This window comes from Triturus cristatus, chromosome 10 (assembly GCF_964204655.1).
Source record: "Triturus cristatus chromosome 10, aTriCri1.1, whole genome shotgun sequence".
NCBI lineage: Eukaryota > Metazoa > Chordata > Amphibia > Caudata > Salamandridae > Triturus > Triturus cristatus.
Window position 1 is genome coordinate 845,411,344 of NC_140593.1, and position 13,147 is coordinate 845,424,490.

The 13,147-nt window shown below is 47.0% G+C and overlaps 1 protein-coding gene and 11 non-coding genes across 12 annotated transcripts in view; all 12 read left to right on the forward strand.

Moving 5' to 3' along the window:
- LOC146790227 (zinc finger BED domain-containing protein 5-like) overlaps positions 1–6,819 on the forward strand; it is a 46,960-nt gene extending 40,141 nt beyond the window's left edge. The window contains exon 4 of the mRNA XM_085631258.1: positions 6,815–6,819. Coding sequence (XP_085487384.1) covers positions 6,815–6,819 — 5 coding nt within the window. The remainder of the gene's footprint in view (positions 1–6,814) is intronic.
- TRNAV-AAC (transfer RNA valine (anticodon AAC)) lies at positions 1,035–1,107 on the forward strand. The gene has a single exon. It is a non-coding gene; the product is annotated as a tRNA-Val (tRNA).
- TRNAL-CAA (transfer RNA leucine (anticodon CAA)) lies at positions 1,396–1,507 on the forward strand. Its single transcript has 2 exons — positions 1,396–1,433; positions 1,462–1,507. It is a non-coding gene; the product is annotated as a tRNA-Leu (tRNA).
- Positions 2,445–2,516, forward strand: TRNAP-CGG (transfer RNA proline (anticodon CGG)). Its single transcript has one exon. It is a non-coding gene; the product is annotated as a tRNA-Pro (tRNA).
- Positions 3,860–3,932, forward strand: TRNAV-AAC (transfer RNA valine (anticodon AAC)). Its single transcript has one exon. It is a non-coding gene; the product is annotated as a tRNA-Val (tRNA).
- TRNAP-CGG (transfer RNA proline (anticodon CGG)) lies at positions 5,271–5,342 on the forward strand. The gene has a single exon. It is a non-coding gene; the product is annotated as a tRNA-Pro (tRNA).
- TRNAV-AAC (transfer RNA valine (anticodon AAC)) lies at positions 6,686–6,758 on the forward strand. The gene has a single exon. It is a non-coding gene; the product is annotated as a tRNA-Val (tRNA).
- Positions 6,820–7,046: 227 nt separating the features above from the next.
- TRNAL-CAA (transfer RNA leucine (anticodon CAA)) lies at positions 7,047–7,158 on the forward strand. Its single transcript has 2 exons — positions 7,047–7,084; positions 7,113–7,158. It is a non-coding gene; the product is annotated as a tRNA-Leu (tRNA).
- Positions 7,159–8,085: 927 nt separating this feature from the next.
- TRNAP-CGG (transfer RNA proline (anticodon CGG)) lies at positions 8,086–8,157 on the forward strand. Its single transcript has one exon. It is a non-coding gene; the product is annotated as a tRNA-Pro (tRNA).
- Positions 8,158–9,502: 1,345 nt separating this feature from the next.
- Positions 9,503–9,575, forward strand: TRNAV-AAC (transfer RNA valine (anticodon AAC)). The gene has a single exon. It is a non-coding gene; the product is annotated as a tRNA-Val (tRNA).
- Positions 9,576–11,371: 1,796 nt separating this feature from the next.
- TRNAV-UAC (transfer RNA valine (anticodon UAC)) lies at positions 11,372–11,444 on the forward strand. The gene has a single exon. It is a non-coding gene; the product is annotated as a tRNA-Val (tRNA).
- A 1,248-nt stretch (positions 11,445–12,692) lies between these two features.
- TRNAL-CAA (transfer RNA leucine (anticodon CAA)) lies at positions 12,693–12,804 on the forward strand. The gene is made up of 2 exons: positions 12,693–12,730; positions 12,759–12,804. It is a non-coding gene; the product is annotated as a tRNA-Leu (tRNA).
- Positions 12,805–13,147: the final 343 nt, after the last annotated feature.

Genomic DNA, 13,147 nt, shown 5'->3' on the forward strand with positions numbered 1-13,147 from the left:
GCTTCATGGACATTGGCCCTTGGTCTGTGCTTTCCAGCCCACTACATGCCAAGAAGATTGCTGCAAGAGTATCTGTTTCTGTGGTGTAGTGGTTATCACGTTCGCTTTACACGTGAAAGGTCCCAGGTTCGAGACCGGGCAGAAACAGCAGCTTATTGTTTGCATTTACTCTCTCAACTTATAGGAAAGCTGAGATAATGGAAGCTGTCTATCCCTCACCAGCGTGACGTACTGTGCTCCAGGGGCATCAGTGACAGCTCAAAAAGAGAAGTGACGATAGTTTGCGCCATTCGTTTGCACGTCCTTTTGTACTGAAGGGTGGGCCTACTTGATGAAAGCAAGGCATGAGAGCAGAAATTGTTTTATTGTCCTCACCGAGAGCATACACCTAGAGCAAACAAAATGTCTGAAGGATGGAGGCATTTTCATTTCTTGTTCGATGACGGCCATGGAAATGACAGCAACCATATTGCAGAAGATAGCAGCATGTGCAGTTGCTTGCTTTGGGTGAATCATTCACCAACTCGCTGCCAATAACCCCTGGAGCCAGTGCAAAAGGTGACTCTTGTGTGCCTCGGCTCGTTGGTCTAGGGGTATGATTCTCGCTTAGGGTGCGAGAGGTCCTGGGTTTAAATCCCGGACGAGCCCTTTTTTAGAGGTAAACATACGAATCCTACTCAAAACTCACAATGCCTGACTATTTCTCATTACACTCGGCGCATTGTTGCACAAATTATTTTGAACCTCAGAAGAAAAACGGATATCCATGCTTTTTCTGCCTTCATGCTTAGTCTGTGTGTATCCCAGGTGATGCTTTCCCAAGCTGTACTTGCTGGCATTTAGGCATCAGATATTTGTCTGTCGATGCCTGCATAAGTACATTTTTATTACGTCTAATTGCAAGCATGTTGGCTGATATCTCTGCAGTTTTCACACTTGCTCCTCCCTTTCTGAGTGGCTGCTGATACAGCAGAATAGAAGTAGAGAGAATCCTTGAGAGGAACCTTGCTCTAACAGTAAAACACAGCAAGTTAGTTTCTGTAGTGTAGTGGTCATCACGTTCGCCTAACATGCGAAAGGTCCCCGGTTCGAGACCGGGCAGAAACACTGTGCATGAGCTGCTTTTATGTGCACCCTCTAAAACCTTATTATCTCATTGCAAGCTTAAGAAGAGGCGGTCCATGAACCCAGCGAGCCGTGGGAAACTTCCTTTACTTTTGCAAGACGAAACAAAGTAATCCACATCCATCAGTGGTCGCTCTTGTGCCTAGCTTTTTTTTTATTATGCCATGTTGTATTGTGGGGCCTTTACACCTGTGACATTGCTGCGAACGCTGTAAGTGCAAACATTAGCAAGTGCAGACAGAAGAGTCAGACCTGTACATAGCCAGGGCTGTCAGGATGGCCGAGTGGTCTAAGGCGCCAGACTCAAGAGAGCTTGATCTTCAGTGCAACTGAGACTTCTGGTCTCCTTATGGAGGCGTGGGTTCAAATCCCACTTCTGACAGGTCTCTTTTACACCCTTAAATCGTCCTGTTTTTTGCAGTGCATTCCCCACACACCACAATCTTTGCACGGACCTGTAACATATGACGAGAAATCCACCAACGATCAGGCTGGGCCCTCAATCACAATTCCATGTATTCCTGGAAGGGACACCTCATGCACACCTTCCGTTAAATTTGCACTCCATCACACTAACTGCCGTGCTGATTTCTCATTAAGCAGCTGATCCCATCTTTGTTGTGAGGCTCTCCTGCCACCTTTTGGGCGGAGAAGGCACTGTCCCTGCAACAACACAGGCAGACATGTTCAACAGGGCTTCCTGGTTATGTGGGAGGAGCAGATTGTCATTGGTCCCCCCTTGCGAATTTTAATTTACATAAGGAAGACAGAGAGGTAGCTGGGAGTAGGCAGTACACACGGACATTGAACTCTATCTTGTGATTTGCAGCCAATTCTAGATTGAGGCAGGAGGAAAGGAGGTGACTTGCCCAACAATGGCCATTCTGGGAATTCAGCCACCCTGGGTCTCCCAGGTGAGTGTTTCAGTCCTGCGAGCCACTCATATAAATCTCGCCTGATCTCGCCTGATCGAGCGCTGAGTGAGCGTGTTTGAATCCAAGAATCAAACGCCTCTTTCTTAGGAGCAAGAATTGGCAGGCCCTCCCTTGCGTCTGGGGTGGAAGTTAATGGGGCAAGGGTCCAGGACTTGCAGAGAAGTACAAGTGCCAGAAAGTGCCTGCAGTTCTCATCAGTGCCTTTTTTCTGCTCACTGGCAGCTAGGATATCGGCTGATCCCTTCCTTGCAAGAGTGAAAAAAACAACACCTTGAGAGAAAACATGACTTTGTGTGGCTCACGTAGAGAGAGAGCAGCCAAATAGCACTGCTTTGTTTCTGAAAGACGCATCAGAAATTGTTCAAATTGCCGACAGGGGAATCAGGCTCGTTGGTCTAGGGGTATGATTCTCGCTTCGGGTGCGAGAGGTCCCGGGTTCAAATCCCGGACGAGCCCATGCTGTGGAATTATTTTTAGGCTGCTTATTATATAGGACCATTTCTTCTTTTCAATGCTATAAGACGCCGTGTATGGTGAGAAAGTTCCTTTCCCTGCACGCTGTTTCCCACTTTTGGCGTATAGAATTTCAGTGCCGGACTTCTTTGCAACTGCTTTTCTGGGGTGGACCATCAGTGTAGGAACATTAAATTCAAAGTGTTTTTCTAGTGTGATTTCATGTATGGTTTTAAAATCGCCTTTTGGAATAAAAGTGGTCCTCGTTCCTTTCTTCCAAAGAAAGAGATCGGGTAAGGAGGGTCCAACGTTGAGCTTCATGGACATTGGCCCTTGGTCTGTGCTTTCCAGCCCACTACATGCCAAGAAGATTGGTGCAAGAGTATCTGTTTCTGTGGTGTAGTGGTTATTGCGTTCGCTTTACACGCGAAAGGTCCCTGGTTCGAGACCGGGCAGAAACAGCAGCTTATTGTTTGCATTTACTCTCTCAACTTATAGGAAAGCTGAGATAATGGAAGCTGTCTATCCCTCACCAGCGTGACGTACTGTGCTCCAGGGGCATCAGTGACAGCTCAAAAAGAGAAGTGACGATATTTTGCGCCATTCGTTTGCACGTCCTTTTGTACTGAAGGGTGGGCCTACTTGATGAAAGCAAGGTATGAGAGCAGAAATTGTTTTATTGTCCTCACCGAGAGCATACACCTAGAGCAAACAAAATGTCTGAAGGATGGAGGTATTTTCATTTCTTGTTCGATGACGGCCATGGAAAAGACAGCAACCATATTGCAGAAGAGAGCAGCATGTGCAGTTGCTTGCTTTGGGTGAATCATTCACCAACTCGCTGCCAATAACCCCCAGAGCCGGTGCAAAAGGTGACTCTTGTGTGCCTCAGCTCGTTGGTCTAGGGGTATGATTCTCGCTTAGGGTGCGAGAGGTCTTGGGTTCAAATCCCGGACGAGCCCTTTTTTAGAGGTAAACATACGAATCCTACTCAAAACTGACAATGCCTGACTATTTCTCATTACACTCGGCGCATTGTTGCACAAATTATTTTGAACCTCAGAAGAAAAACGGATATCCATGCTTTTTCTGCCTTCATGCTTAGTCTGTGTGTCCCAGGTGATGCTTTCCCAAGCTGTACTTGCTGGCATTTAGGCATCAGATATTTGTCTGTCGATGCCTGCATAAGTAAATTTTTAATACGTCTAATTGCAAGCATGTTGGCTGATATCTCTGCAGTTTTCACACTTGCTCCTCGCTTTCTGAGTGGCTGCTGATACAGCAGAATAGAAGTAGAGAGAATCCTTGAGAGGAACCTTGCTCTAACAGTAAAACACAGCAGGTTAGTTTCTGTAGTGTAGTGGTCATCACGTTCGCCTAACACGCGAAAGGTCCCCGGTTCGAGACCGGGCAGAAACACTGTGCATGAGCTGCTTTTATGTGCACCCTCTAAAACCTTATTATCTCAATGCAAGCTTAAGAAGAGGCGGTCCATGAACCCAGCGAGCCGTGGGAAACTTCCTTTACTTTTCCAAGACGAAACAAAGTAATCCGCATCCATCAGTGGTCGCTCTTGTGCCTAGCTTTTTTTTTTATCATGCCATGTTGTATTGTGGGGCCTTTACACCTGTGACATTGCTGCGAACGCTGTAAGTGCAAACATTGGCAAGTGCAGACAGAAGAGTCAGACCTGTACATAGCCAGGGCTGTCAGGATGGCCGAGTGGTCTAAGGTGCCAGACTCAAGAGAGCTTGATCTTCAGTGCAACTGAGACTTCTGGTCTCCTCATGGAGGCGTGGGTTCAAATCCCACTTCTGACAGGTCTCTTTTACACCCTTAAATCGTCCTGTTTTTTGCAGTGCATTCCCCACACACCACAATCTTTGCACGGACCTGTAACATATGACGAGAAATCCACCAACGATCAGGCTGGGCCCTCAATCACAATTCCATGTATTCCTGGAAGGGACACCTCAGGCACACCTTCCGTTAAATTTGCACTCCATCACACTAACTGCCGTGCTGGTTTCTCATTAAGCAGTTGATCCCATCTTTGTTGTGAGGCTCTCCTGCCACCTTTTGGGCGGAGAAGGCACTGTCCCTGCAACAACACAGGCAGACATGTTCAACAGGGCTTCCTGGTTATGTGGGAGGAGCAGATTGTCATTGGTCCCCCCTTGCGAATTTTAATTTACATAAGGAAGACAGAGAGGTAGCTGGGAGTAGGCAGTACACACGGACATTGAACTCAATCTTGTGATTTGCAGCCAATTCTAGATTGAGGCAGGAGGAAAGGAGGTGACTTGCCCAACAATGGCCATTCTGGGAATTCAGCCACCCTGGGTCTCCCACGTGAGTGTTTCAGTCCTGCGAGCCACTCATATAAATCTCGCCTGATCGAGCACATGTGGGCGCTGAGTGAGCATGTTTGAATCCAAGAATCAAACGCTTCTTTCTTAGAAGCAAGAATTGGCAGGCCCTCCCTTGCTTCTGGGGTGGAAGTTTATGGGGCAAGGGTCCAGGACTTGCAGAGAAGTACAAGTGCCAGAAAGTGCCTGCAGTTCTCATCAGTGCCTTTTTTCTGCTCACTGGCAGCTAGGATATCGGCTGATCCCTTCCTTGCAAGAGTGAAAAAAACAACACCTTGAGAGAAAACATGACTTTGTGTGGCTCACGTAGAGAGAGAGCAGCCAAATAGCACTGCTTTGTTTCTGAAAGACGCATCAGAAATTGTTCAAATTGCCGACAGGGGAGTCAGGCTCGTTGGTCTAGGGGTATGATTCTCGCTTCGGGTGCGAGAGGTCCCGGGTTCAAATCCCGGACGAGCCCATGCTGTGGAATTATTTTTAGGCTGCTTATTATATAGGACCATTTCTTCTTTTCAATGCTATAAGACGCCGTGTATGGTGAGAAAGTTCCTTTCCCTGCACGCTGTTTCCCACTTTTGGCGTATAGAATTTCAGTGCCGGACTTCTTTGCAACTGCTTTTCTGGGGTGGACCATCAGTGTAGGAACATTAAATTCAAAGTGTTTTTCTAGTGTGATTACAGGTATGGTTTTAAAATCGCCTTTTGGAATAAAAGTGGTCCTCGTTCCTTTCTTCCAAAGAAAGAGATCGGGTAAGGAGGGTCCAACGTTGAGCTTCATGGACATTGGCCCTTGGTCTGTGCTTTCCAGCCCACTACATGCCAAGAAGATTGGTGCAAGAGTATCTGTTTCTGTGGTGTAGTGGTTATCGCGTTCGCTTTACACGCGAAATGTCCCTGGTTCGAGACCGGGCAGAAACAGCAGCTTATTGTTTGCATTTACTCTCTCAACTTATAGGAAAGCTGAGATAATGGAAGCTGTCTATCCCTCACCAGCGTGACGTACTGTGCTCCAGGGGCATCAGTGACAGCTCAAAAAGAGAAGTGACAATAGTTTGCGCCATTCGTTTGCACGTCCTTTTGTACTGAAGGGTGGGCCTACTTGATGAAAGCAAGGTATGAGAGCAGAAATTGTTTTATTGTCCTCACCGAGAGCATACACCTAGAGCAAACAAAATGTCTGAAGGATGGAGGTATTTTCATTTCTTGTTCGATGACGGCCATGGAAAAGACAGCAACCATATTGCAGAAGAGAGCAGCATGTGCAGTTGCTTGCTTTGGGTGAATCATTCACCAACTCGCTGCCAATAACCCCCAGAGCCGGTGCAAAAGGTGACTCTTGTGTGCCTTAGCTCGTTGGTCTAGGGGTATGATTCTCGCTTAGGGTGCGAGAGGTCTTGGGTTCAAATCCCGGACGAGCCCATTTTTAGAGGTAAACATACGAATCCTACTCAAAACTGACAATGCCTGACTATTTCTGATTACACTCGGCGCATTGTTGCACAAATTATTTTGAACCTCAGAAGAAAAACGGATATCCATGCTTTTTCTGCCTTCATGCTTAGTCTGTGTGTCCCAGGTGAGGCTTTCCCAAGCTGTACTTGCTGGCATTTAGGCATCAGATATTTGTCTGTCGATGCCTGCATAAGTAAATTTTTAATATGTCTAATTGCAAGCATGTTGGCTGATATCTCTGCAGTTTTCACACTTGCTCCTCGCTTTCTGAGTGGCTGCTGATACAGCAGAATAGAAGTAGAGAGAATCCTTGAGAGGAACCTTGCTCTAACAGTAAAACACAGCAAGTTAGTTTCTGTAGTGTAGTGGTCATCATGTTCGCCTAACACGCGAAAGGTCCCCGGTTCAAGACCGGGCAGAAACAATGTGCATGAGCTGCTTTTATGTGCACCCTCTAAAATCTTATTATCTCATTGCAAGCTTAAGAAGAGGCGGTCCATGAACCCAGCGAGCCGTGGGAAACTTCCTTTACTTTTGCAAGACGAAACAAAGTAATCCGCATCCATCAGTGGTCGCTCTTGTGCCTAGCTTTTTTTTTATTATGCCATGTTGTATTGTGGGGCCTTTACACCTGTGACATTGCTGCGAACGTTGTAAGTGCAAACATTAGCAAGTGCAGACAGAAGAGTCAGACCTGTACATAGCCAGGGCTGTCAGGATGGCCGAGTGGTCTAAGGCGCCAGACTCAAGAGAGCTTGATCTTCAGTGCAACTGAGACTTCTGGTCTCCTCATGGAGGCGTGGGTTCAAATCCCACTTCTGACAGGTCTCTTTTACACCCTTAAATCGTCCTGTTTTTTGCAGTGCATTCCCCACACACCACAATCTTTGCACGGACCTGTAACATATGACGAGAAATCCACCAACGATCAGGCTGGGCCCTCAATCACAATTCCATGTATTCCTGGAAGGGACACCTCAGGCACACCTTCCGTTAAATTTGCACTCCATCACACTAACTGCCGTGCTGGTTTCTCATTAAGCAGTTGATCCCATCTTTGTTGTGAGGCTCTCCTGCCACCTTTTGGGCGGAGAAGGCACTGTCCCTGCAACAACACAGGCAGACATGTTCAACAGGGCTTCCTGGTTATGTGGGAGGAGCAGATTGTCATTGGTCCCCCCTTGCGAATTTTAATTTACATAAGGAAGACAGAGAGGTAGCTGGGAGTAGGCAGTACACACGGACATTGAACTCTATCTTGTGATTTGCAGCCAATTCTAGATTGAGGCAGGAGGAAAGGAGGTGACTTGCCCAACAATGGCCATTCTGGGAATTCAGCCACCCTGGGTCTCCCAGGTGAGTGTTTCAGTCCTGCGAGCCACTCATATAAATCTCGCCTGATCGAGCGCTGAGTGAGCGTGTTTGAATCCAAGAATCAAACGCCTCTTTCTTAGGAGCAAGAATTGGCAGGCCCTCCCTTGCTTCTGGGGTGGAAGTTAATGGGGCAAGGGTCCAGGACTTGCAGAGAAGTACAAGTGCCAGAAAGTGCCTGCAGTTCTCATCAGTGCCTTTTTTCTGCTCACTGGCAGCTAGGATATCGGCTGATCCCTTCCTTGCAAGAGTGAAAAAAACAACACCTTGAGAGAAAACATGACTTTGTGTGGCTCACGTAGAGAGAGAGCAGCCAAATAGCACTGCTTTGTTTCTGAAAGACGCATCAGAAATTGTTCAAATTGCCGACAGGGGAATCAGGCTCGTTGGTCTAGGGGTATGATTCTCACTTCGGGTGCGAGAGGTCCCGGGTTCAAATCCCGGACGAGCCCATGCTGTGGAATTATTTTTAGGCTGCTTATTATATAGGACCATTTCTTCTTTTCAATGCTATAAGACGCCGTGTATGGTGAGAAAGTTCCTTTCCCTGCACGCTGTTTCCCACTTTTGGCGTATAGAATTTCAGTGCCGGACTTCTTTGCAACTGCTTTTCTGGGGTGGACCATCAGTGTAGGAACATTAAATTCAAAGTGTTTTTCTAGTGTGATTTCAGGTATGGTTTTAAAATCGCCTTTTGGAATAAAAGTGGTCCTCGTTCCTTTCTTCCAAAGAAAGAGATCGGGTAAGGAGGGTCCAACGTTGAGCTTCATGGACATTGGCCCTTGGTCTGTGCTTTCCAGACCACTACATGCCAAGAAGATTGCTGCAAGAGTATCTGTTTCTGTGGTGTAGTGGTTATCACGTTCGCTTTACACGCGAAAGGTCCCTGGTTCGAGACTGGGCAGAAACAGCAGCTTATTGTTTGCATTTACTCTCTCAACTTATAGGAAAGCTGAGATAATGGAAGCTGTCTATCCCTCACCAGCGTGACGTACTGTGCTCCAGGGGCATCAGTGACAGCTCAAAAAGAGAAGTGACGATAGTTTGCGCCATTCGTTTGCACGTCCTTTTGTACTGAAGGGTGGGCCTACTTGATGAAAGCAAGGCATGAGAGCAGAAATTGTTTTATTGTCCTCACCGAGAGCATACACCTAGAGCAAACAAAATGTCTGAAGGATGGAGGTATTTTCATTTCTTGTTCGATGACGGCCATGGAAAAGACAGCAACCATATTGCAGAAGAGAGCAGCATGTGCAGCTGCTTGCTTTGGGTGAATCATTCACCAACTCGCTGCCAATAACCCCCAGAGCCGGTGCAAAAGGTGACTCTTGTGTACCTCGGCTCGTTGGTCTAGGGGAATGATTCTCGCTTAGGTTGCGAGAGGTCCCGGGTTCAAATCCTGGACAAGCCCTTTTTTAGAGGTAAACATACGAATCCTACTCAAAACTGACAATGCCTGACTATTTCTCATTACACTCGGCGCATTGTTGCACAAATTATTTTGAACCTGAGAAGAAAAACGGATATCCATGCTTTTTCTGCCTTCATGCTTAGTCTGTGTGTGTCCCAGGTGATGCTTTCCCAAGCTGTACTTGCTGGCATTTAGGCATCAGATATTTGTCTGTCGATGCCTGCATAAGTAAATTTTTAATACGTCTAATTGCAAGCATGTTGGCTGATATCTCTGCAGTTTTCACACTTGCTCCTCGCTTTCTGAGTGGCTGCTGATACAGCAGAATAGAAGTAGAGAGAATCCTTGAGAGGAACCTTGCTCTAACAGTAAAACACAGCAAGTTAGTTTCTGTAGTGTAGTGGTCATCACGTTCGCCTAACACGCGAAAGGTCCCCGGTTCGAGACCGGGCAGAAACACTGTGCATGAGCTGCTTTTATGTGCACCCTCTAAAACCTTATTATCTCAATGCAAGCTTAAGAAGAGGCGGTCCATGAACCCAGCGAGCCGTGGGAAACTTCCTTTACTTTTCCAAGACGAAACAAAGTAATCCGCATCCATCAGTGGTCGCTCTTGTGCCTAGCTTTTTTTTTTTATCATGCCATGTTGTATTGTGGGGCCTTTACACCTGTGACATTGCTGCGAACGCTGTAAGTGCAAACATTGGCAAGTGCAGACAGAAGAGTCAGACCTGTACATAGCCAGGGCTGTCAGGATGGCCGAGTGGTCTAAGGCGCCAGACTCAAGAGAGCTTGATCTTCAGTGCAACTGAGACTTCTGGTCTCCTCATGGAGGTGTGGGTTCAAATCCCACTTCTGACAGGTCTCTTTTACACCCTTAAATCGTCCTGTTTTTTGCAGTGCATTCCCCACACACCACAATCTTTGCACGGACCTGTAACATATGACGAGAAATCCACCAACGATCAGGCTGGGCCCTCAATCACAATTCCATGTATTCCTGGAAGGGACACCTCAGGCACACCTTCCGTTAAATTTGCACTCCATCACACTAACTGCCGTGCTGGTTTCTCATTAAGCAGTTGATCCCATCTTTGTTGTGAGGCTCTCCTGCCACCTTTTGGGCGGAGAAGGCACTGTCCCTGCAACAACACAGGCAGACATGTTCAACAGGGCTTCCTGGTTATGTGGGAGGAGCAGATTGTCATTGGTCCCCCCTTTCGAATTTTAATTTACATAAGGAAGACAGAGAGGTAGCTGGGAGTAGGCAGTACACACGGACATTGAACTCTATCTTGTGATTTGCAGCCAATTCTAGATTGAGGCAGGAGGAAAGGAGGTGACTTGCCCAACAATGGCCATTCTGGGAATTCAGCCACCCTGGGTCTCCCAGGTGAGTGTTTCAGTCCTGCGAGCCACTCATATAAATCTCGCCTGATCGAGCACATGTGAGCTCTGAGTGAGCATGTTTGAATCCAAGAATCAAACACTTCTTTCTTAGAAGCAAGAATTGGCAGGCCCTCCCTTGCTTCTGGGGTGGAAGTTTATGGGGCAAGGCTCCAGGACTTGCAGAGAAGTACAAGTGCCAGAAAGTGCCTGCAGTTCTCATCAGTGCCTTTTTTCTGCTCACTGGCAGCTAGGATATCGGCTGATCCCTTCCTTGCAAGAGTGAAAAAAACAACACCTTGAGAGAAAACATGACTTTGTGTGGCTCACCTAGAGAGAGAGCAGCCAAATAGCACTGCTTTGTTTCTGAAAGACGCATCAGAAATTGTTCAAATTGCCGACAGGGGAGTCAGGCTCGTTGGTCTAGGGGTATGATTCTTGCTTCGGGTGCGAGAGGTCCTGGGTTCAAATCCCGGACGAGCCCATGCTGTGGAATTATTTTTAGGCTGCTTATTATATAGGACCATTTCTTCTTTTCAATGCTATAAGACGCCGTGTATGGTGAGAAAGTTCCTTTCCCTGCACGCTGTTTCCCACTTTTGGCGTATAGAATTTCAGTGCCGGACTTCTTTGCAACTGCTTTTCTGGGGTGGACCATCAGTGTAGGAACATTAAATTCAAAGTGTTTTTCTAGTGTGATTTCAGGTATGGTTTTAAAATCGCCTTTTGGAATAAAAGTGGTCCTCGTTCCTTTCTTCCAAAGAAAGATATCGGGTAAGGAGGGTCCAACATTGAGCTTCATGGACATTGGCCCTTGGTCTGTGCTTTCCAGCCCACTACATGCCAAGAAGATTGCTGCAAGAGTATCTGTTTCTGTGGTGTAGTGGTTATCACGTTTGCTTTACACGCGAAAGGTCCCTGGTTCGAGACCGGGCAGAAACAGCAGCTTATTGTTTGCATTTACTCTCTCAACTTATAGGGAAGCTGAGATAATGGAAGCTGTCTATCCCTCACCAGCGTGACGTACTGTGCTCCAGGGGCATCAGTGACAGCTCAAATAGAGAAGTGACGATAGTTTGCGCCATTCGTTTGCACGTCCTTTTGTACTGAAGGGTGGGCCTACTTGATGAAAGCAAGGCATGAGAGCAGAAATTGTTTTTTTGTCCTCACCGAGAGCATACACCTAGAGCAAACAAAATGTCTGAAGGATGGAGGCATTTTCATTTCTTGTTCGATGACGGCCATGGAAAAGACAGCAACCATATTGCAGAAGAGAGCAGCATGTGCAGTTGCTTGCTTTGGGTGAATCATTCACCAACTCGCTGCCAATAACCCCCGGAGCCAGTGCAAAAGGTGACTCTTGTGTGCCTCGGCTCGTTGGTCTAGGGGTATGATTCTCGCTTAGGGTGCGAGAGGTCCTGGGTGTAAATCCCGGACGAGCCCTTTTTTAGAGGTAAACATACGAATCCTACTCAAAACTCACAATGCCTGACTATTTCTCATTACACTCGGCGCATTGTTGCACAAATTATTTTGAACCTCAGAAGAAAAACGGATATCCATGCTTTTTCTGCCTTCATGCTTAGTCTGTGTGTGTCCCAGGTGATGCTTTCCCAAGCTGTACTTGCTGGCATTTAGGCATCAGATATTTGTCTGTCGATGCCTGCATAAGTACATTTTTAATACGTCTAATTGCAAGCATGTTGGCTGATATCTCTGCAGTTTTCACACTTGCTCCTCGCTTTCTGAGAGGCTGCTGATACAGCAGAATAGAAGTAGAGAGAATCCTTGAGAGGAACCTTGCTCTAACAGTAAAACACAGCAAGTTAGTTTCTGTAGTGTAGTGGTCATCACGTTCGCCTAACACGCGAAAGGTCCCCGGTTTGAGACCAGGCAGAAACACTGTGCATGAGCTGCTTTTATGTGCACCCTCTAAAACCTTATTATCTCATTGCAAGCTTAAGAAGAGGCGGTCCATGAACCCAGCGAGCCGTGGGAAACTTCCTTTACTTTTGCAAGACGAAACAAAGTAATCCGCATCCATCAGTGGTCGCTCTTGTGCCTAGCTTTTTTTTTCTTATGCCATGTTGTATTGCGGGGCCTTTACACCTGTGACATTGCTGCGAACGCTGTAAGTGCAAACATTAGCAAGTGCAGACAGAAGAGTCAGATCTGTACATAGCCAGGGCTGTCAGGATGGCCGAGTGGTCTAAGGCGCCAGACTCAAAAGAGCTTGATCTTCAGTGCAACTGAGACTTCTGGTCTCCTCATGGAGGCGTGGGTTCAAATCCCACTTCTGACAGGTCTCTTTTACACCCTTAAATCGTCCTGTTTTTTGCAGTGCATTCCCCACACACCACAATCTTTGCACGGACCTGTAACATATGACGAGAAATCCACCAACGATCAGGCTGGGCCCTCAATCACAATTCCATGTATTCCTGGAAAGGACACCTCAGGCACACCTTCCGTTAAATTTGCACTCCATCACACTAACTGCCGTGCTGGTTTCTCATTAAGCAGTTGATCCCATCTTTGTTGTGAGGCTCTCCTGCCACCTTTTGGGCGGAGAAGGCACTGTCCCTGCAACAACACAGGCAGACATGTTCAACAGGGCTTCCTGGTTATGTGGGAGGAGCAGATTG